General features: G+C 43.9%; 1 protein-coding gene across 2 annotated transcripts in view; it reads left to right on the plus strand.

Moving 5' to 3' along the window:
• The first annotated feature begins 6,503 nt into the window (after positions 1 to 6,503).
• The window catches only part of CCDC80 (coiled-coil domain containing 80), a 39,474-nt gene continuing 21,305 nt past the window's right edge, over positions 6,504 to 24,672 (plus strand). Inside the window, exons 1-8 of one of the 2 annotated variants that reach the window (XM_082220993.1) lie at positions 6,507 to 7,263; positions 7,767 to 9,634; positions 15,871 to 16,027; positions 17,803 to 17,939; positions 19,157 to 19,305; positions 20,752 to 20,855; positions 21,825 to 21,905; positions 23,624 to 24,636. In XM_082220993.1, the coding sequence (XP_082077119.1) occupies positions 7,778 to 9,634; positions 15,871 to 16,027; positions 17,803 to 17,939; positions 19,157 to 19,305; positions 20,752 to 20,855; positions 21,825 to 21,905; positions 23,624 to 23,970 (2,832 nt within the window). In that variant the 5' untranslated portion in view covers positions 6,507 to 7,263; positions 7,767 to 7,777 and the 3' untranslated portion in view covers positions 23,971 to 24,636. Of the gene's footprint in view, positions 7,264 to 7,766; positions 9,635 to 15,870; positions 16,028 to 17,802; positions 17,940 to 19,156; positions 19,306 to 20,751; positions 20,856 to 21,824; positions 21,942 to 23,623; positions 24,637 to 24,672 lie in introns of those variants that run through there. The other variant, XM_082220994.1, reaches the window with a different exon arrangement.

Genomic DNA, 24,672 nt, shown 5'->3' on the forward strand with positions numbered 1-24,672 from the left:
TGGACAAAGCTTTTGTGGGGGTTAGATTGTACACAGTCTTTATTGAGCAGTCATTCTGACTTGTTTGTGAGGATATTATCTTACAATAAGCATTCATTGTGTATTCATACTGGTTTTCTGGCAGGGTGTTTACATGTCTTTCCGTTAATCATTGTTCATTCCACACTTTTCAGTTCGTTTCCCTCTTCCCTTCCTAACCGCAAAAATATCTCCCCCCCCTTCTTTTAAGTGGATTGGTTGTGCTAAGGCAACAGAGCGCTTTAATTCACTTTAATTGCACAAACCTACATTTCCTGGTATGCGCTTGAATCCCTCCCACAAAATATCAACAGTCTGGATTAGATGCACCCATAGCCCCACAGGGTGAAAAGCAACTGAGGAAAAGCAGAGGTTTTCTGGGGGGTGGGGGGAAGCTGCAACTCAGTTCAAATACTCGGGTCTGTGTTGGTTCACTGAAAAAATATTAGTATAAAAGGAGAATTCCTGGATTCCAGCATCCAAGTTTGGGGCACCACATTGGCTGAGCCATGATTTTGGTGTTTTTGAACTAATTCCTTTCCAGTATCCCCCTCACCACGACCATAAAGTATCAATTTTGTTATACAAAATAGACTACAGCACTTTTTCTTTGCCTCTTAGTAACAGCCCAAAGGTCTTCCGGGTCAGTGATTTTTAAAGACGTTGTAATAAAAGGGAGCTGCCACCAAGTGTGCTTTTTAAAAACATTAGATATGCATTGGGACACCTCTCCCTCCCATCAAGCCTAGCTGCAGCTGCATTTCATGGAAGGGGGCAGTTGCTTCCCCAGCAAACTGCTCTGTGAAGTGCCTCCCCCACTTCCATTAAACAGCTCACCTGGGCCACCTGCCGCATTATCAGTGGCCACACAAACTGCAGAGTGATGACAGCCTGACATTTTTATGTAAGAGTACAACAGAACACAAAGGGACGCGGGTGGCGCTGTGGGTAAAAGCCTCAGCGCCTAGGGCTTGCCGATCGAAAGGTCGGCGGTTCGAATCCCCGCGGCGGGGTGCGCTCCCGTTGTTCGGTCCCAGCGCCTGCCAACCTAGCAGTTCGAAAGCACCCCCGGGTGCAAGTAGATAAATAGGGACCGCTTACTAGTGGGAAGGTAAACGGCGTTTCCGTGTGTGGCTCTGGCTCGCCAGAGCAGCGATGTCACGCTGGCCACGTGACCCGGAAGTGTCTCCGGACAGCGCTGGCCCCCGGCCTCTTGAGTGAGATGGGCGCACAACCCCAGAGTCTGTCAAGACTGGCCCGTACGGGCAGGGGTACCTTTACCTTTACCTTTTACAACAGAACACATATAGGAAGCTGCCTTATACTGAGTCAGACTATTGATCCACCCAGCTCAGTATAATCTACACTTTCTGTCAGTAGCACTCCAGGGATTCTGATAGGAATCTTTCCCAGTCCCACCTGGAGATGCCAGGAAGTGAACCTGGGACTTTCTGCATGCAAAGCAAATGTTCTACCATTGAGCTAGGGCCCTTATGTAGGAGTCAGCAGCAGTGGACACTCTGGATACTCTTTTACTCCTAAGTAAACATGGATACGATTGTATCTTAAGTCTCTTCTGCACCAGCTAAGGCTTCATCACAGCGTGCTACTTCTGCCCGCTAGTTGCCAACACATGCACCAGCCATGCCTCCCTGGCCCATGCATGACCGGTATCCATCTTAAGGGGCTATGCACATATTAATGAACTATGCACACATGACTGCCTTCAGCGGACATTGTCCATTAGGATTCCTGCCATAAGTAATGAGCCCTATATGCTTGCATTGGTAGGATGTAGTCTCCTTTCATACAGACACTGATCATGCTCCACTTGGAAGGACATGGCTGATGGGTGCAAAAGCACATCTAGGGGCAGGTCTAGCCCACTCATGCATTTATACCAAATATCTGAAGAGGGTTATAACACGTGTAGAAGAGAAGCCCTGGTATGGGTGTGGTAGGGACTCTTTGTGACTGTAGAGACAGAGGTCACAGAACAGCCCTATAAAAGAGGTTCATATCTGTGACTGCCAAATCAATATGTCACCATAAAGAAGCATTACGGAATGAAGAAGGATTCCATGGAGTTGTATGCCATTCAGCCCAATTCATAAACCAGTTAAGTGTTTGGATTTACCTAATGTACAGCACAGTCCTGTGCATGTGCACTTGGAAGGCCTTCCTGAGTTCAAAATGGTTTGTTCCTTCTGTGTTAGATTGCTCTCTGAACTCAAGGGGACTGGGCTGTTGAAAGCCTAGGCTCCTAGATCTGAAAATTTCAGCCATGTTCCTAAAATGGAAAATGGCTTCCCCACATTGATTCACATTTTATTATACCTTTGTGTTCTTTCCCCTTTGCACAGAAAAAATATGCATACAGTTACATCTCCTTCATAGATACCATGTTCAATGTGTGGCGAATGTTCCTAACAGCCCTGGCCAAGAGACATTTTGTTCTCCTCGGCTGACGTCATGCTTCCAGATGTCAAACAGACGCCAAGGATGAATTATGTCCGTGTGCACTCATGCCAGTAAGTACAGCAACGTGGACAAAAAAGGGTGCTGAAATAGGGGCGATAGAAGAAGAAGATAGAAGAAGAGCCCTGCTGGATCCAGCCAGAGGCCCAGAGTTCAGCATCCTGTTCTCACAGTGGCCAAACAGATGCCTGTGGAAAGACCACAAACAGAACCTGAGAACAACATAAACTCTCTCCACATGTGAATCCCAGTAACCGGCCTTCAGAGGTATCCTGCCTCCAACAGTGGAGGTAGAATATAACCACTGTGTCTCATAGCCACTGATAGTTTTATCCTCCATCTCTACTTCTGGCGGGAGAGAATTCCATAGTTTAACTTTGTGCTGTGTGGAAAAGGACTTTCTGTTTTGGCAAGAACATATGCCAAGAATGCCCAGGTATTTACAACAATGTGCTATGCAAGATGAATCTGCCATATTTTAGATATTATCTTGTCAAGAAAGTGAGGTTTTCTTTACAGAATATAATGTCAAAGTCCTGTATCTGAAATGGCTTATACAGCAGGCCATTGCTGTTCTTCATATATTAAATGCTGATTGTTCAGTTGGGTGAGAGAATATTCCCTTTAGTAACATAAAAATATATGGTGGAATTTGGGCAACCTGGAGGGGAGGATTCTGTTTCCTTTAAATCCAAAGGACACTCTCACTTCTTGAACACAGTGATATGAATGAGTATGTATGTATTATTATTATTAACTGAACTGAGACAGATCTCCAACTACTTCATTTCCACAAATGAATTTGTCCCCGCTGGGTTGTTGTTGTTGTTTAGTCGTTTAGTCAGAAGGTCCTTCTTCTCCCATGGTCTCAGCCTTGGATCCAAGCAGAAACCAAGCATGGCTCTCCCTCTCTGGCTGCTTCTAGCTTCCAGCTTGCACACACCCAGCTCTGGCTATTGTCTTCTTCACTACCAGACAGGTGAGGAAGGGGGCCCACCCATTTGCCCTCTGGCATAGAACAACTTCTTTTCTTATGCTAACAGCCCATCCTTAGGGCTATTAATCACCAAGAAGCTGGCCTGGCTACTTCAACAATGGAATTCTACAGGAATTAGAAAGGACTGGGGCATACAGCCTAACCCCCACCCCACCCCAGACTCACAGCAATACCATAAAACAGCATGTTGTTGTTGTTTAGTCCTGTCCAACTCTTGATAACCCCATGGATCAGAGCACGCCAGGCACTCCTGTCTTCCACTGCCTCCCGCAGTTTGGTCAAACTCATGTTGGTAGCTTCAAGAACACTGTCCAACCATCTTGTCCTCTGTCGTCCCCTTCTCCTTGTGCCCTCCATTTTTCCCAGCATCAGGGTCTTTTCCAGGGAGTCTTCTCTTCTCATGAGGTGGCCAAAGTATTGGAGCCTCAGCTTCAGGATCTGTCCTTCCAGTGAACACTGTTACCGGAAAAATCCGAGGGCTCCCTTGGACAAAAACAAAGACACCAACCAGGATAACTTGGAGCAAAACAGCAGCCTGTAGGCTTGGCCTTTATTGAACTGTTGCAACAGGGTGTTCCCCTCACTTGCAGAAGAGAGGAAAGACCCAGAAAGATGGTGTGCAAGACCTTATAAAAACTTTCGAAATTTCCATCCTCTAGGTCAAGCCCACCCCCAGAAACATCATGCATACATTACAGAAGGGGTTGACATCATGCATACATTACAGAAAGGAGGAGTTGAGGGAGGAGTTGTGGTGGTAACCTGAGTGTCCTGTCACCTGGCTTTCCCCCTCCCCATGGGTCACTTCCAGGAGACAAAGGGGAGTTTGCAGTTTCCTGCCCCCAGAGGGAAGATCTGATCATTGTCCTTTGTTTCAGTCCATGCTGAATCCACTCCCATATGCAAGTTCTTTGTGATCTTGATTGTCTTCTGTCTGGGATCATCAGGGTTGGCATAGCAGCTGGGCAGGGCTCCTGTGGATGTGCTGGGATGGTGAAGGGATTATGGCTGACCAGAACCAAGCCACCCCCTTTGATAGTCCTTGTCATATGGAGTAAAATAAAAATGGAACAGTGCAATCCGATGTATGGTTGATTTTTCTATGAATTTATAACAGAAATGTGGCGTATGTAATGTGTGAGTGAGTGTGTGTGTGAAGTTTGTACAAACAGAATGATTGGGGTGGGGGGGGGGTTCCTGCTACAACACTCAGGGCTGATTTCCTTAAGAATGGATAGGTTGGATCTTCTTGCAGTCCATCCTCTCCGGGTACCATCACCCATTTATTATTTAATTTTATTCATTTACTAAATTTCTATACTTCTCTTTATTCAAGGATCTCAGGGCAGTTTACAGTCATGAACTTTAAATGTGTAATGCGAAGATGACATTTGGGTTAAAGATACTACATTTGGGTTAAAGATACTACATTTGGGTTAAAGGTACTATTACAAAAGCATAACTGTCCTACTATATTTCATCAACTGGTCATAGTAAACTTCAGGAGATGCAGTGTGAGAAATGTGAGGCTATGCACTGAATGATGCCTTTGGGCCAAATTAGATAGTCACTTAATACATACCAAACAGCATTTCCATGTGCTCTGGTTTCCATCACAGTGTTCTGTTGCACCGGAAGCAGTTTAGTCATGCTGGCCACATGACCCGGAAAGCTGTCTGTGGACAAATACCAGTTCCCTCAGCCTGAAAGCAAGATGAGCACCACAACCCCATAGCCGCCTTTGACTGGACCTAACCGTCCAGGAATCCTTTACCTTTACATTTTACATACCATATAGTTATATATCTTCTTTTTCCTTAATTAATTTCAGGCAGGGGGAGGATTCTTACTGAGAAGGCAGCACTCAGGGAAAGGGAGCTTATCTCTTTACTTTCATACTGCAGTCAGAATGGATATTGCCACCCTGTGCAACTAGGAGTCTTAGAACAAAAGTATGCCCCCAAAATGTAATGTGTGGGTGAGACTGTCATGTGCATAACCTCTGAAACAGCCAGTACACATTGTATGTGCATACACTGTGTATCAAGAATGTGCATTATATGTGCAGTTTATACTTGTGTGAGCTTGTGCACATCCATAAGGGTCAAGCCAGTGACTTTGTGTCCCGTCCCCCCACTCTATGTGCATAACATATTGGACTGGGATCACAGAGAACCATGTTCATATCACTTAGCCATGACCATTCAGTGGTTGACCTTGCACCTAACCTGCTTCACAGGGTTGTTGTGAGGGTAAAATAGAAGAAGGAGCCACACATCCCACCTTGAGTTCTTTGAAGGACAATAAAGTGCATTCTCTGACTGTGTCCATGCTCCCGTTTGCACTGGACCCAGTGTGCTCCTGCTGCTAGTTTGGGAAGTAATGCTCTCACACTGTCAGCCACACAATACGTGCCTATCCTGTGTCAATCTTGCCATTTCTTGTGGGTTCCCCGACTTTTATTGGAACTGAATCAAATAATGATCTAGCTGCATTTTAAGCCTGTAGTGTGCGCACAGCCCATGCCTGAAATCTACAGAGTGTCATATTGAAGTATCAAAAGTTCCATGTACACAACACAGCTTTGCCTTGTAGGGTCTGCTAGCCAAACATGAGGCCTGCATTTCCACAAAACAATCTGGAAAGGGAAAATTGTTTAAAAAAACCAAACAGAGTGATTTAGTGTTACTTCTCAGGAAAAGAAAGCAATATACTTTAAAAAAAAGACATAAAGAAAGCAACGTGTTTTTGTCTTTGAAAAACTGATATTCTTTTGAACATAGGTGAGGTGAGGACAATATGTTACTTAGTTTTTTTAAGCCGTGGGTCCACTTTTCAAACATGAAAGGACAGAGGAGGGAGATTCAGCAATGGAGCCAAAAGGGCTGAAAGAGTTAAGGTCTCAACCACCCTGTTCCAAAAAGTGATTGATGATGGTGATGTGTAACATTTCAGCTGCTCCCCCACCCCACAAAAACCCCTCCCTCCTCTCTCTTTCAAAATTGTGCGGAAGTGGGAAAAGGAGGCAATGTTCTGTTGATCTGTTAAACCGAAGCTCCCTCTGCCTCTCTTATTTCCAGTGGCTGAAACTGTTGTTTCAGTTTGGGTTGGAGCTGGCCTGAAGTTATCCTGACATTTCTGGGAGGAGATCCAAAAAAGTGGTTTTGGAGGTGGGGGGGTAGGAGGAGGAAAAATAGAGGATAGGGAGAGGGAAGATTAGGAAAGGAGAGCAAGGTGAGGAGAAAGTCTTTCCTCAGTATCACATTTGTGCGGGTGTTTGAATTTTGCCTGGAAAATCTATTAGCCTTGATGCTTTGGCTCTCTGGAGAGAGACAAAGGAGCTGCACTCCACGGAGGAGGAGGAGGAGGAGGGCATTGATGGGGAAGTTTGTGGGACTCTAAAAAGAGGGGGAAAGAGCACAGAGCTCCAGCAATAGCAGCAATTCTAACATCAGAGAAATGTGCCTCTCTGTGGCTGCCTCCTGAAAAGAAAAGGGGAAAAAAAGTCAGAACTGCGGCTAGATGGAGAAAAGCAAAGACCCTTTAGAAAAATCCCTTTCATTGCACCCAGCCTGGTGAAGAAAGTGAACAGAGAAAGAAAGGGGAAAGCAGGAGGGAAGGGAGCCATCGTGAACTGGACATCGCCTGGAGCCCGTTTTGTGTAGCAGAAAAACTGCTGAACTGCCTACAGCAGATCTACATGGCAAAGCCCTCAGTCTAAAAGAAGGCTCCGAGAGAATCACTTCTTGAAAGGAGAGTTTCCCGGAAGGGTAAGTTTTGACACTGCTCTGCAACTATTGAGGGACAAGCTGACATTTGTGTATGTATATGTGTATTAAATGTGTAGGCAGATGCATGTGCGGAGGCAGATGTTTGAACAGATCCCAGTTGTCCATTGCTGATTATCTCAGTCGTTTCTCAGCCTATGTTTTCTTGAAATGAAATTTCCACACTGCTGCAGTGTGAACAACATAAAGATAGTGGCAAACCATCCTAATCTGATACACAAGCTGGCCAATCTGCCTTCTTTGAGAGAGAGAAACTAGAGAATGCTGTTCTCTATATATTTGTGCCTATGTTAAGAGTGGAGTTCCATCTAAAATGGAAAAGGGGGGCAAATTTGGAGGGTGCTGATTCTCAGAAATGTTGAAGGAAGTTCAAAGCATCTAAGAAAGATTAGGAAAATTTCTCAGGAAGGAAAGTGTTTTTGCAGTCTATATGAATACCCAGTATGGTCATTAACACTTGTCCCCATCTTCTTTTATTTTTAAAGTCAATCCCACAATGAAGTGGGCACCGGTTGTGAGTTTAACTGTGCTGTGGGCTGCGTGGCTAGTTTGTGGCATGGAAAAGCCATTGAGGCAAGCTGACAGAGGGAGGCATGGAGTTAGGAGAGTGCCTCTGGCCTATAGGGGCAGTAGCAAATCAGCTGCACAGACGAGGAGAGCTGGTGTGTCCCACAGACTTTTAAGCCCTTCTGGGAGGTTTCCTCAACGTCCACTTGTCAAAAGGGATTCTTTGGAACCAAAAAGGCCACAAGCAGCTCCGCTAGAAGATGACTCCCGTGCCCAGGTGAAGACTGGCGGGACTAAAGTACGGCTGACACAAAGACCTAAGGTGGAAATGGTTAGGGATGAAGGGCCATCCACTGCGTTTCGATCGCGCTCAGTGCGTTTCCCATCTGGGTCTAGTTCCCCCAACATTCTGGCTAGCTTTGCTGGGAAAAACAGAGTCTGGGTTATCTCTGCTCCTCATGCCTCTGATGGCTATTACCGGCTCATGATGAGCCTTCTGAAGGATGATGTCTATTGTGAACTGGCCGAGAGGCATGTCCAGCAGATTGTCTTGTTCCATGAGGAGGGCGAAGAGGCAGGGACAGTCAGGAAGATAACCACGGAAGGGAAAATCCTGGAACAACCTCTGGATCCCAGCCTCATTTCCAAACTCATGAACTTTCTGAAGCTGGAGAAGGGCAAATTTGGCATGGTGCTGCTAAAGAAGACATTGCAAGTAGAGGAACGATACCCTTATCCAGTTAGGCTGGAGGCCATCTATGAAGTCATTGACCAGAGTCCCATCAGGAAAATTGAGAAAATAAGGCAAAAAGGCTTCATCCAGAAATGCAAAGCTGCTGGGACAGAGGGCCGGGTTGTTGAGGAAGGCAACAATGGTGCTAGTGTCACTAGGGCAACACCAGGTGGTGGACATGTCCAACCAGTATCCAGGAAAGAAGAAACAAGGAAAAGCATTGTGCAGCCAACACGGGTTAAAACTGTGAAGAAGTTTTCGACAACCACACTGTCTCCCCCTCCAACTAGGGCGCCGACTCTTCCTCCCACAACTCTCAGGCCAATCACCAGAATGATGACAATAGCAAGCAGGCCTACAACCACCACCACCACCACTGTGCCGACTACACAGAGAACTTGGGCCACAAAATCACACACCTTGCTTCCCACAGCTCCTGAGATGACTGACGCTCGGGTGACAGAGAGTTTCTCCTCCCCTGTATGGAAAGAGAATCGCAGAGAAAGGAATCCAGCCCACACACAGAGGCAACAGACCACTACAAGGAGACCCAGCAAAGCCACTCATTATGACACCCATTCAGAGGTCCCAACAACCACCTCGGAGCATCCCACGAGAGCAAGTGCCGGACGATACAGAGACAACCGCACAGACCGGAAGGACTATAACAGTCGAGGTTCCAGTGTCACAGCAGGCCAGCACAAGCCTGCTAAAAGCAAACCACCTAAAAAGAAAGCCCAAGAGAAAATACTGAGCAATGAATACGAGGATAAATACGACTCAGGACAGCCTGCTGTTCCTCGCTTAGAGGAAAATGTTCCGGCGGGACATATCCCGCCAAAGAAAGGGAAAGATCCAAGGAAACATGACCGCTTAGATAAACCTGAGAAGAAGAAGAAAGAAAGATCAGAGAAGAAAAATGAGAAACAGGCCAAGAAGGACAAAGCTGAAAAGAAAAACAAGCAAGAGAAAGAGCGCAACAAGAAAAACAAGAAAGGAAGCAAAGCGGACAGCGAGGGAGTCCTGAAGTCCAATGCCAAGCCTTTCACGCAAACCCCCAGGAAATCTGTGACAACACTTTTGGATTTATTTGAAGGCAGAAGACGTCTCCTGGTAAGTAGATTATACATGGGCATGCATCACTTAAGGTCAGTTCACAAGTTAGGCTGCAATCCTAAACCCACTTACCTGGGAGTAATCCCCATTGAATTACATAGGACTTACTTCTGATAACAATTGCACTGGAAGTTTCTTACTGAGGCCCTGTGTCTACCTTTATGTGTAGCAACCAAAGCTGGCAACCATCACATACTTCTGTCTCCTGAAAGCCTTGGGTGCCCATTTTTCTTTATTTAAAACACTTCACTTGCTCTGGTGGCATCTCTTCGTCCCTAACTGCTTTCAGGGGAAAGCAGGTGATACCAGAGTGAGTTGAAAAGATATTGACAAATTCTGCTGGAAGGTAGGACTCAATGTCAGCCCAGTTTTATGCAGCCCTTGGCCTGATTTCAGGATCCCTCTGCAAGCAGTCATTTCAGACCTCTGTCAAGAGTGATCTGTTCCTCCCACAGTAGAGAGAGGAAGAGAAAGAAAGACGGTGGCCCCACCCACTGTGGACTTCAACTCCTCCAACAGTCAGCAGATGGCCCCTGCCAGATTAACCCTGCTGGACTGTGGCCCTGAAACACTGTTCAGTGTCACCATCACATGACAGGGAAGAGGAACCCATGGCTCTCCAGATGTTGTTGGACTATCTCATATCTGACCATAGCCCATGATGGATGGGACTAATGATGGAGTTTGGTGACATCTGGAGGGCCACAGTTTCTCCACCCCTGCCTAATGATCTTTAGTCTGTCCTGGGCATATTCCAAAGGCATGAAGCCTAATAATGTGATGTATGCCTTATAAGTCTCATAGGGCATATGATGCAACCTTTCTCAATCATGTGCAGAAGCTGCCAGAAACCTATAACTGGGGAGCTGAAGATGGTAGGATCTGTATTTTGCTAGTCCAGGGCTTAAAAGAAATCCAAATAAGGATGTGCTATGTTCAGCATGGTTGCGTTGTCACTGTTTTCATATATATTTGAACTCATAGCTCTTCCAGTTGACATCTGTTCACAGTAATGTTGATAACTTCTGGGTTTCAGAACCAAGCCAACTGTTTTTGGCACTTTTCCTGGGCAGGAACATAATGCATTTGCAAACATATCCCTTACAAAGTTGTTGGTGAGATGCAGAGTTGCCTTTCTCTTAAGTAGAACAGCTTGTGATGAGCTTCTGAACCTTAAAAGCAGCACAACGTGGCTTTGCATCTCCAGAATTTAATAACTTCACATATTATTAGCCGGCTCCTCTCTGAAATCCTTTGACAGAGGACACAAAGCAATATGCTCAGATGTTTTCCTTGGCAGGAGGAATTCAGCTTGAAGGCATAGTGTGACAATTCAGACACCCTTCATAGGCCACATTTTTCATACACAGTAATCTCCATGAAACAAAAAGCATCTACATTACATCTCTTAAGTGTACAACATTTGTTTTGTTTGCCACAAAGTATAATGATTAGGAAACCATGCAATATAATGTGTGGCCCATAGCCTTTGGTAAAGAAAGGTTCCTTATTTTTGTGTGCGTGCCATATTCCCCTGAATGCTTACTGAGAAGTAAATGCAACTTGGTTGCAATGTGGCTTACTTCCAGGTAAGTGTGTACATGTTTTTAGCTTTACAGCACATACCTAGGACATGCTGGCTGAGAAGTAAATTCCACTTAGTTCGATAGGATTTACTCCAAGAGCATAGGATTGCAGCCTTAGTGTGTTTTCCTTCTGCATATTAACCTGCTTAGCTGTTTGGTATAAATAACTGCTTGAGTTCTTTCATTTTGAGGGTGAATGCTTCTCCCAGATCTTAATTAATTAATTGGTTTATTAATTGTGATAATGATAATAATAATGATAATAAGAATAATACCTGGGTTGTGCAAGGTCAGCTTTCTCTGTTGCTTGCAAAAAGGAATTAAGCAGCATGTACAAAAAAAAAAAGTTTTAAAGCAAAGTTTACAGCAGAGCAATGGCAGGCTATGCCCTGATGAAGCATCATTTCAGGTATGAGGAATACATACAGGAGTGTTTGTGTGCCTTTAATGAGGTGCTAATTTTTATGGAAAGAAATTAGTGGCAGGACAGAGTGAGGTCAGGATGAGATCAGGATGATAGTTAATGGGATAAGCAGAGATATAGAATTGTAGAGTTGGAAGGGACCACGAGGGTCATCTATTCTAGTCCAACCGCCTGCAATGCAGGAATATTTTGCCCAACGTGGGGCTTGAACCCACAATCCTGATATTAAGAATCTCATGCTCAACTGGCAAAGCAGAGCCACTGTTCAGGTGGTCAAAATCAGGTGCACCCACGACTATGATTTCTTAGCATGTGTTGGGTACTGAGGTCTATTCCACCAGTGAAAGCCCTGATTACTGTCCCATACATGGATTTGCTTCTTAATGAAGCATGCGCCCGTGAGTGGATTTAAACTATAAGCCTTGTTTGCAAATGCAGCACCAACCATACATTTATTATTATTATTGATTTACTTTGCAAACTGTTTAGACCACTTAAATATGAAAATATCCAAGCAATGTTTTGGAGGGGGGTGGCGGGTGGAGAGAGCCTTGTGCCTTAAAGGTGCTTTCAGTGTATTGTGAATTTACAGGCAACCTTCTTTCTAGCATTGTTTCAACCAAAGCAATCAATCTTTCTTTTCAAAGTGTAGCAGATTAGAAAATGTAACCTAATCTTCATAATTTGACCTTCATAGTGAAGTCCTAATACTTAGCAGGTTATGGTGGTTTAGATTTAGGGAAAGTCCTTGATCAAAGCAGAGAAGAGATGCCAACTGACCAGGACATAATGTCTTGGTCTGTTTGCTATGTCTTGGCCTGCTCCTGTGACGTCAACAGCAGCCAGATTGGTAGAAATCTGCAAGATAAACTTTTTAATGGTATGGAGACATTCAAGGTCCTGTTAAAGAAACAGAAGCAAGAGCCAACTCTGAAATCTAGACTTATCACTGGCTTTGACTTCCTGACTTCCACCTACTGTTTGTGTCTGTGGTTTTGCTTCAGGCCCATCTGTTTTGGCTCAGTTACATTGCTTTTGTTTGCTACTCTGCGGTGTGGAAGGGCAGTCTGAAAACCTGAGTTCATCCCCACAGAGGATGCAGCCAGTCTGCATGTATAACATATACTAAAATTAACCCCCTGCATGAACAGGCCTCCCCACATTTTTAAAAAAGAGTGAAATATACCAGTATTTGCTTACAAAACAGCTGCTCAATGCGAGTAGGGGAAATTGGGATTACTATGGAGCAGGAAGCAACAAAAGTGGTAGGTATAAGCAACAAATAATCTCCTGCTATCACTTTTGAGGTAGGAACTGGAGAGAAATACAATTTTGTTTGTGTTGTAATGAGAAGCTATCCAACTTGCACCAAGGAAGGGTGGCGCTGCAGACCTGATCTCCCAGCATCACTTATCAAGATGGTATAGGGTACTGTAGGGCAGTAGCAAGTTTGGGGTGGTGTGGGTGCACCAGCAGAAACAATCTGGTGCTGCTACCAGATTGCATGTGCACCACCTAGACCTCACTGCTACTCTGTGTCCACACTGTCTTGGTAGGCAGCGGCAAAATGGCACCAGGAGGCTAAGTCCATGGCGGGACAGCCCCCACACTTCCTGACTGCTCCTGCCTGGAGGGGAGATAGGATATAAATGTAAATAATTGTTGGGTTGGATCAGACTTAGTCATAGATGTATTGAAATCAATGGGACTTAAGATCATCATGGCTAATTTAAGCCCCACTGATTTTAATGGATCTGTACTTCAGTATGACTAAGTCTGGATCTGACCCATTATATTGGATTTCTTGCTAAGGGCTGTGTGTGTATGAAGCAGTGGCAGTACCGAGGCTTGAATTTGGCGACTTCAAGGCTGGAGGCAGAAGCTTCCACTTCATACCTCTAGGAGTTCAAGGAAACTATGAAAGTTCAGGAATTTTAAGGCAGTGTCACAAAATGGCCTCTGGCCTTTGTTGGCTGTAATCAAGGGAATCCTTGACTTCATCAGTCTTTAGCTGCCCAAACCTTGTTCATTTTGTTTCTTCTGTTCCTGTCCATTCAAGTCCATTTCCATGTTCTGTGCTATTGGCTGCCTTCTGGATACTGACCTTTGCCTGACCATGGTGCAATTGCTTAGAGAGCCTTTAGGAATGATAATTAAATAGACCCCTCAGGCATTACTCAGATCCTGGCCTGCGACTCCTCATGCCTGACTGCGTTCCCAATCAACAGCCAAGTTTCTGGCAGTGCACTACAATCTGATCCAGTCCTATGTAAATAAAAGGCAAACACCGTTGGTTTGCTGCCGGGTGAGAAATTAAAACCAGCCACCACTTTTATCTAAAGTTCCAGTTGCAAAAGGTTGATAGCATATTACCATATCGAACTGGCTTAGCACAAGAACACAAGCGAGGGTGTTCCCAGTGAGGAGACTGTGGTGTTTCTCAAAGGTTAAGCAGTGGCTATTTCCCCCTGGAATTTCTGGCCTGCAGTAAGTTGCCACATAATGCAAAAAGTTAATTTTCTTTCTTTATAAAAAAATGTTTACAGTACATACCGCTACAACATAAAGCTATATCACAGCGGTTTACAACATAAAACCAAACAATATAACCAGAAAAAGTTAAAAATAATTTAAAAGCAAAACAAATTAAAAACAATCAACATTCGATCATTGTGTGGGGGTGTACTCTGAATTGCCTGCATACCCAGTGGTACAGGGAGTTTTCAGCAGGCCTTTAAAAGTTGGCACAGAAGGTGCCTGCTGAATCTCTATGGGCAGGGAGTTCCACAGGACTGGGCTAATGACACAAGGCTCAGTTTCTTGCTGTTACACGAGCCTCACCAACACAGGAAAGGAGCAAAGATGCTCCTGCAGATGATCTCAGTGACTGAGCTGGGATAGAAGTGTTCAGGTGATCTCTGAGGTATCCTGAACCCAAGTTGTTCAGGGCTTTGTAAATCAATACACCAACCCTGAATGTGACTTGGTAGCAGGCAGGCGATTGTGACATTTGTTGTCAGTGTTTACCTCAGTTAATAGTTTCTGAAAGACCTTCCCCCCTCCCTGCGGCTTCCACTGTGTACTTAAACAGTCACGTATAACACACCCTATTCTTATTTGCAACACGCTTAAGGCATTGTTTAATTGTTTTACATAGGAAATCTGGGGGCTGGGGTAGGCATTGCATTTGCTAGGTGATCAGCATAGAGAATTTTGTCATCCCTTTTGGAAGCCATCACTGACATGCGGCAGGGGCAGAAAAACTCTCTCTGTGCAGAGGGTGGAGGGCACTCCCCCCCCCTGAAAACTGGCCTTGAGGGGTCAGGGGACACTCTAGAGCAGTGGTTTTCAACCCCGGGGTGCCTTGAATGATGGTCAGGGGTGCCACAGGCAACACTGGCCTCTGCCCCTCTTTCCTTCTCTCCCTCCTCTGATGCCCTCTCGCATCTTCCTCCCAAAGGCTTGCACAGCTGTTCGTTGCGGCAGCCCTGGCTACAAGCTCCTCAGGTGAATAGTGCCTCTGGGGCTGGCCAGGGGGTGTTTCCCAGGCCCCTGTGGGGCAGTGTAAGGGGCGGGGGGGCAGCTCGGAGACCATTGGAAGCAGCTGTGGCTGCCCAGAGGACTCTCAAGGAGAGGGGAGAGGAGGCCGAGGGAACACTCCCCAAGAGAGGGTGTTCAAAAAGGGGTGAGGGGCTGCCAGCTCTGCAGGCAAGGGGTGACATAACTGGGATCCTGAGCGCACGGGGGTGCCGCAGAAAGAATGTAGTTGGTCAAGGGAGCCGTGGGCCCAAAAAGGTTGAAAACCTCTGCTCTAGAGTGTTTTGGGGGGGCTTTTTTGCTGGGGAGGGTATGGCCACACACATGCATAAGTGCAGCTTTGGATAAAAGCATATGTAATTAGCTCTGACTCATATGGTGAGCTGAGAGTTGCATTAAACATTATAGATGGGAGGATAGAAGCAGATCCCTCTGGCAAATATATTATGTAGGCCAGGCCTCAGGGCTGCCTCCAGTGCTAGTCCTACTCAGAGGAGGCCCATTGAAATTAAGGACCAACTTAGGCTCATTATTTGGTCTACTCTGAGTAGGGCTAGCATTCTATACAGCCCGTTGTCTACGAGTTGTTGTGAAAACCCGGGGAGTATTATCTATGTATGACTTCCGATACTAACACGGTTCAAAAACCAACAATCTAAACCTTCTGTTCTCTGTCATCTTCCTAGCTGATCACAACTCCCAAGCTTGACAGCACCATGTATGTGCAACAGAGAGATGAGTATCTGGAGAGCTTTTGCAAAATGGCAACTAGAAAAATCTCAGTGATCACCATCTCTGGCACCGTGAACAACAGCCGCATGAAGATCGACCACTTCCAGCTAGGTTGAAAATTCTTTCCTTTCATTTCTTTCTGCGCGATAGACGCATGAAACTAGTGTGTTTGCTTGTTTTTTAAAAATAATAAAAAACCCTGAGAGTCCCTTTGTGGTAATATGGTTCTTCCCTCTCCCACCCTTTGTATTTGCATAGTTAGCATTTCCCCCGTTTGGTTTTCCATGGCAAAATGTTCAAATAATTGGACCATCACTGCGCTGGTCTATCAAGTCAATGAAACGGCAGAAAGCAGAGAATTGTGACCTGGCCATGCCATAAGCCAGGAAGTCATTTGGTTCAAGACTAGGAACATCTCCTGTCTCCAGAACTTTGTATACCAGCCCTTTCAGGTGTTTATTTATTCCTAGAGCGGCTACTGGGCTGTCCACATGGCCCCCTCCACCTCTGACCTTGTCATGAGTAGAAAGTTCTGAAGATGCATTCAACTAAACATGGCATTTGGCTTTCCTGTGACCAAGAGCCCTCTGTGATGTAGGTTCCCAGTTACAGGGAGGACTGTAAGCCCATTCAGAAGAATGTGCTTACAATCCCCTTCAGACCTTCCCACTCTCAGTTGAGGAAGGGGGTGGCATGTGTGACCTATGGACAGAATAAAGATGAACACCTAAATAGTTTAATTGCAGTATAACCTCATTTATCTGAATAGTTTAGATGGTAACCTAAAGATTCACGTGCTCTTAAGTGTTCCTGTTTACATAGGAGTGCATGAAATAGTGCAGAAATTGATATTTAGCTGTAAAAGCAGATTTGGGCTACCGTTGAATGCTTTTGAAATTGCATTCATGTAGGTTGTTACAGATGCAGCCTTTCTTTATAATCATAATGTTTCAAAATATACTGATTTCCTAATATTTCCAAGTATTGGATTTGGGCTGCTCCTTGGGTGTTCCTCTTTGCAGGGGAGAATTACACCACAGGAGTTCTTTTTTCAGGCCGTGAGGGTCTGAGAAAGAATGAATGATGAGGACACTTTATACAGATAAAAAAGTTTTCTGATATCTTATTCATGGGCAAGAGCTGCACTGCTGTGTAAACATAAACAAACAAGCATACTTGGCCTCAATTAGTTTAAAGTGTCAAAACACCAACTTTGAATAGGGAACAGCAGGAGTTTAAAATAGATCCTGGAATTTAGCACCCCCATCCCATGAAATCTCTCACCAGTTCTCCCCCCCCCCCCAATGGCATTTCTGGTTGGCTTACTCTATTTGGTTTCATCTTGTGGTATTAACTTGCATATTGTACAGAAGCCTTATAAAAGTGATTTGTGTAGTCTAGCCTTCATGGACTTACGCACCCTGAAGAAACCAAAACCTTAAGGAAGTAAACACTTTATACACCCTTGATTGATGTAAGTTTTGTACTGACAAACAGCACAATTCTATACAAATCAATGCAGAAATAAGATCCATTGAGTTCAGTGACACCTAACCCCAGGACAATGGGTACAGGGCTGCAACCTAAGTATCTAACATTATGTCTCTGGGTTGATGGTGTCAAGGTTCTCACTGGTCTCCCTTCTATTATTTGGGCTGTTTTGCATCAGCAGCTTCATATATGAATGGTGCTCAAAATCCTTGTTTAGGAAGAAGTAATGTTTTTAAAAACTTCACTCACTTCCCCCTTGAAAAGACTAAATCAGTATGATTTGGTGGGTACGTCTGAACAGAAGGTGAACGGAAGAACTTTCCCCCCTCTCCCTTGCTGTTCAAAAGTGATTTAGGCTTGTTTGGCACTAATCTCCATGTTGTTTTCCTTTAAAGACAATGAGAAGCCCATGAAAGCGATAGAGGATGAAGACCTCGTGGACCAGCGTCTCATCAATGAGCTGAGGAGAGAATATGGAATGACATACAATGACTTCTTCATGGTGCTAACTGACACTGATATGAGGGCCAAGGTAGGGAGAAGTATATTAGCCTGGGGCAGAAGAGATGCATGAGTGAGGATGAATCAGGACAGAGTGGAGCAAAAAATGTGCTAGTACCTGAAGAAGCAAAAGAAATTGCAGATGGTAGGAATCATGGAACCCAAATCCAGATGATAGGAACCAGGGATTTTGGTGGGGAAATGCTCACTTGTATGCTTACAGGTCGTGGTATTAGGAATGGAGGAATAATTTGATTTTGCTTGCATTTTAATGAGAAATTATCTAATTCACACTTATTGAACCAATATAAAAGCCTAATCCTTCAAAATCTGCGCTTCTCCGAATATTGTAATGCAGTTCGTCAACCAAAACATGTTTACAAAAGAGCATATATTTGGAGAAAGTCTGCACAAAAATGCATAAATTAGGGGAAATAACATACAATAGTGCATTATATTATCATGAAATGCTTGCAAAAATGCAGTCAAAACTGGATATGTATATGTATATGTGTGTATATATATATATATATATATACACTAAAACTAAATGCTGAGGAATTTCATGAAGATTTTCTAAAATGCAAGTTGCTACAGAAATGTGGAGAATTGAATTAAAGAAAGAAGATTCCACCTAAACATTAGGAAGAACTTCCTGACAGTAAGAGCTGTTCGACAGTGGAATTTGCTGCCAAGGAGTGTGGTGGAGTCTCCTTCTTTGGAGGTCTTTAAGCAGAGGCTTGACAACCATATGTCAGGAGTGCTCTGATGGTGTTTCCTGCTTGGCAGGGGGTTGGACTCGATGGCCCTTGTGGTCTCTTCCAACTCTATGATTCTATGATTCTATGAAATATTGGATGAACGAGAAGCCAAAGCTGACAGATTCATCCATTCCTTCATGGCATTCAGCTCCTACCACAGAATGATCCTGCAAAGTGACAGAAGGCACTCACTATAAAAATCTTCAGTAGCATGAACATTACTTTATTTGCATGTGATATTTAATTTACTGGTATACTCGACCTTTATTTCATCATGCAACTCAAAATGGCAGACACAGAATTCCCGACCAGAACCAGACCTGCTTCGCTCACGTGCTTTCAACCATGTCTGAGACCCATCAGTATTAATCAGTCAGGAAGAATGAAGCTGACAGTATAATGACATTGGCCATTAACTTTCAGTGGGAAAGCAGATGCTAAGAGATTTGTTTGCAATCAAACCGTTTCTCAATGTTTCCTTTCACAGCAATACTATGAAGTGCCCATAGCAATGAAGTCTGTTTTTGATTTGATTGACACCTTCCAATCACGGCTCAAAGATATGGAAAAGCAGAAACGTGATGGCATTACCTGCAAAGATGACAAGAAACAGTCCCTGGAAAACTTTTTGTCCAGGTATTTCCTAAAGCCCACCTGTGGCTATGCCAGAGCTCTTTAATAATGCAAATTGGTTTAATATTAAGCACTTGTTGAACATGTATTTTCCATTAACTGATTACTCTGGTCAAAAACTCGCAATCACCTTCGTAGTAGTTCCAAAACAGAGAGGTGGTTGAGTTCAGAGCTTTTTATTGTTTCCAACGAATATCCACTGAAATTAATAGACCTAAGTCATGTTCATTCACTTCAGTAGGTTTATTCATAGTAAGACTAGAATTGGATACAACCCTACGTTTCTGCCAATGGGGAAACCGCACAATTTTGTTTGCAATTAAATATCTAGTTAGATACCTAATAATTAAAATTGAGCACAGAGTGAGGGAAGTACATTTAGAAATAACCACTTATAAGAACATTTATAAATGGAAATATCTCCAAACATCATGTTTATTATCCTCACCCCCACCCCTACAAAATGGGCATTCACTGATTGTAATGGAGAGAGAGACTTCTCATTTTCTATGAGCGTTGAGCGTTGGCAGTACTAATTTGTTTTCTATAATTACCTCTCCCCCGAATGAAACAGCAGGCAGCAGCATAATTTCTCAGCCATTGCTTCCTTGGGAAAAGCATTCAAAATAATGATGTTGATTGTTCTTAATTTGCATGTCAAGCCCCAGCAAAGTGAACAACCGGTGGTGCCGCGGGTGGGGGGGGGGAGAGAAAACCCTCCAGATTCAGAGAGGCAGGCTCCTAATTTGTCTCAAGTTAGAGAACCCAGTCTCAGACTCCAGTTCTAAACACACATGCTTGGGAGCACGTACCATTGATTTCAGTGGGATTTACTACTAAGTAACCATGCATAGGATTACGTGGTAACAACTAATAAAATGACTAAGGGATTGTCAGGTTTAATGAATTTGGGGAGGAAGGAGAGGAAGCACACATACTGTTAAAGAAGGGAAAGGGAAAGTTCAGGAAGATAGGTATAAAACAGGAGAGCAGAGGTTCCATCTGTAAGACAACATCTGTAGCTGTTTAAGATACCATTTCCTGCTTTGAAACGGCACATGTTACTCTGTACATTTCTCTCTATATAGTTAGCTTTGGCTCTTCTGTTTTTTAATGTACAAAATAACCCACACTCATTCACTTTCCTGAATAAAGCAATGGAAGGTGATCTTCAAAGGAGAGGTGTGGGGAAGCTCAAATGGAAAAAGTATTTCATTTACATTAGTTCTGCCTGCCTAGGGGGGAAAAAACTTGAAATTTTGACAGCACAACAGAATAACCTGAAACCTAAAATGGCATTTCAAAGACATTTGAGCACAATTGCTTCCTCATGTTTGCAGTCTGTTTGATCCACACAACTTAAATCTGATTCCCGCTAGAACCAACAGGACTAAATTCAGTTTGAAATAACCTTTGTGAATAGATTTTCTCCACCTATTCTCATTCCAGATTCCGATGGAGGAGGAGGTTGCTAGTGATATCTGCTGCCAACGACGAAGACTGGGCATATTCACAGCAGCTTTCAGCCCTTACAGGGCAAGCCTGCAATTTTGGTAAGTCTCCATATGCTTGCTTTCAAGCTATTAACTACTCTTGGTTTTGTTTGTTTTTGAAGTCCTTTGCACCCGCGTGAGGACCTTCAAGCACATGGGCCAGATTTAGCTTATTAACTACTCATAACCCTATACATTTGGATAATACCATTTGCTACAGCAATCCTGTTCTTTTCATGGGATGTATAGTATGAGGGAGGTGCATCTAAGAGCAATTTTACCCATGGCAGCCTGGATGTGACGGCTGCCAAAAATTGCTTGTGTGCACTCTGTGCAAGGTTTGGAACATGTACCAGTCTGATCATTTGAAGAGCTTTGCATGCCAGCAAAAATGTCTAGTGCTGGCATGGAGAGATTGTCTATGTGATCAAGTAGAAGAGGTTGGCAGCTTCCACATGCGTAGTGCATGAGAACTGGGCATACAACCGCAGACCTAATTCATTGGCATTCAGCATTTCATTGCCTATAAGAGCCTTTGCCAACGTGGTGTCCTCCATATGTTTTGGGGCTGATGGTGGTTGTAGTCTAAAGCAGACATCAGGCTAGCCTCCAACATCTGTTTCACCAAGACATAGCAGGGAATGAGCCTCCTTGTGGACTGCTTGAATCAAGTGATTCTTTAGTACCTTCTTTGATCGCTGTAAAATAACAGTTTTTAAGTTTAGAATCTGTGCTCAAATTATTGGGAGTGGGGAAGGTAGGAGGAAATCTATAACCTCCCCGCAATTTTAGCCTGATCATGGTTCCTCTGTAGCCTTCTAAAACCATTAGCAAAGAGCATCTTCCATCCATAGATTTGGGCAAATCTATGCAATGTTCCTAAAGAAACTGCATATCAGCCTCCTGCATTTTGAGCTTATAGAATTGTGGGTGGGTGTACATCTGAGAATTTTGCAGTACATTAATGTTTGCCTTTCACTTTGTAGAAAAAGCTGGCACCAGTCTTTGACACCCTTCTTGTTTTAACAGGTCTGCGTCACATAACTGTCCTCAAGCTGTTAGGTGTGGGAGAAGATATTGGTGGAATGCTGGAATTGTATCCAATCAATGGTGAGAAATTATTTTGAGTTTGTAAGACAGCTCTGTGTGTGCCTATCATTCTGAGCCATACACCTGTATGATGTATCACAATTATTATTTTAAAAAGTAGAATGCATATTATTGTAAGTTTATTTTCAGAAGTTGTTCTCAAATGGGTCTTGAGTTGTGGCTACAAGAAAGGCCATAGAACGTGAATGAGTCACACATGAAGCTACAGCACAGTCCTATCTCGCGCAAATCCTGGAACATGTTGTATCCCAGTAACAACACTTGAGAAATTGTTTTAAGGAACTTCCCACTGTGGAACTTCCCATGGCCCTAGTTTGTTTTAGTGGGCAAACAGACGTATGAAAAGCAGGCCCCTACAGTGATTGTTTAAACTTAATTTATTATGTTCTGTATTTATCCAACATTATTATTAAGTTGCCTTGTGAGTTTCCTGAAGCCAGGAGGACAAAAAACAAACAGCCTTCCTCATCTGTAGTCTTCTTCAGGCATTATGCCCAAACAGGAAATAGGGCACACTGTGCATACTGACCTTGCTGCCAAAGTCCCCATCCCACTTGCTTGGTCCCTGACCTTCCTAGGTTGAGCCAGGAAGAACTGAAGAGGGCTTCTGGCTGCATTCGGTTTAACATGAGTAGAAGACTCAATGTGATTAGGAGCTAGTGTGGTCACAGCATGCATAGGGATTGTGAGACAGGGCCTCCATGACTTCTGCGTAGGTTGATATTTCCTCTTCAAATATAACACCTCAAAACCTCTAGAGAAGCATGCACACACACACACACACACACACAAACACAAACACAAACAGACACTGTATATTTAAAGTTACCAGCTAGATTAACAATATGTAAAAGCTGAAAAAACAGGCAAGATACAAAATTATCGTACAGTGGTACCTCAGGTTACATATGCTTCAGGTTACATACGCTTCAGGTTACAGACTCCGCTAACCCAGAAATAGTGCTTCAGGTTAAGAACTTTGCTTCAGGATGAGAACAGAAATCGTGCTCTGGCTGCGCGGCGGCAACAGGAGGCCCCATTAGCTAAAGTGGTGCTTCAGGTTAAGAACAGTTTCAGGTTAAGTACGGACCTCCGGAATGAATTAAGTACTTAACCTGAGGTACCACTGTACTTCCCCAAGTCTTTCATGCTATAATTCAATATAAGGAGAAAATAATTCAGGGCAGTACATCTAGTGAAAGGGGTGGGGGGCAGGAATGAGATACCACAAGCTGGCACAATTCTCTTCCAGTTGGAAAAACTCAGTTATATAAACACGAGTAATTCAACTGAACTAGAGGAGCTCAATGGCACTCCCTTTTAAACCAAAAACACACGTTCCCCTTATTAACCTGCATCCCACAGATATCCAAGAATAGAAATGGAGCCCCGTTTGCTTCCAAAGGGCACTGGAAAGCCAAAGAATTTGAGCACTGAGGAAACGAGATCCTAGTGGATACACTTTCAGTCCACAGTGAGGTTAATGTGTCACGGAAACCTGACTATTTTCCAAAAAAAGGCATCTTGCTTTTTATTGCTGTGGGCAGGAAATGATGTTCACTTGGCTGCCCAGAGTCCTCTCAACCACCATCACGCCTCCAGCCTGTTCTACTTTAGCTGCATATATAGTACGCTTGAATACATATTTTGCTTTTAAGAATGACTTGTCTGTGTGTCATAAGATGCTGACGCAATTCCCAATCTCTGTCTCCTCCTAGGGAGCTCCAGCGTGGACAGGGAAGAGCTCCCTGCTCATTTGGTGAAAGATATCCGCAATTATTTCCAGATCAGCCCCGAATATTTCTCTATGCTTCTGGTTGGAAAAGATGGGAACGTCAAATCCTGGTACCCTTCCCCAATGTGGTCCATGGTGATTGTGTACGATTTGATTGACTCTATGCAACTTCGGCGGCAGGAGATGGCTATCCAGCAGTCTCTTGGCATGCGGTGCCCAGAAGACGAATACGCCGGGTATGGATACCATGGTTATCACCAAGGGTACCAGGAAGGCTACCAAGATGATTACCGCCATCATGAAAGTTACCACCACGGATACCCCTATTGAAATTAGGAACTTAACCTTTATCTGCACCCTGCTTTCATCTTAGTAGCCATTCAGACCACAAGCAGCCAGATGTGGGAAGCATTTGATGGTCACCTGACCATGTTTCTTTTCTTCCCTCGTTCAGTCAAGGGACTACTAAAGTATCGGACTTTGGCCTTCTCTATAACACGCATGATGTGAAATAGGTCAAGCCAGTATCATTGGTGCCTTATGGAATAAAGACTCCTTTATATTCTGGAGCCCTTCTAATCTGAAGGTATATCTTGGTGCTATGTATGTATAGAAAACCCCGCCCCCCACAAACCCCACACACCCTGACTCCAGTGATCGGCATTGTACTGTAGGCAGAATATAAACTGTAAAATAAGACACTAACACTCCTATAGCTTCCTGTTTCCCCATGCCGAGGGAGGAAATATTTATTAGAAAATGTTGTCAATTTTTGCTGGAGGAATGGTGGATCATATTACAAAATTTGCCGCTCAAAAGAAATCCTTTTAGAAAAACTAATGTTAAAGGGTTGGTTTTTTAATTAAAAAAAATGTTTGGGGTAGAATGATTTATTTTATAACATGCCAGCTCTGTAGTATAATGGTTTCACCTGTTATGGAAAACTTGAGATTGTAAAGGTTTGAAATAATACAGTGAGAGATGATTTTGTGCCAACCATGTTGCTGCTTTAGCTGTGCCTCTTTATCTTGT

Source organism: Podarcis vaucheri (genome assembly GCF_965113315.1).
Source record: "Podarcis vaucheri genome assembly, chromosome: 4".
NCBI classification, from domain to species: domain Eukaryota; kingdom Metazoa; phylum Chordata; class Lepidosauria; order Squamata; family Lacertidae; genus Podarcis; species Podarcis vaucheri.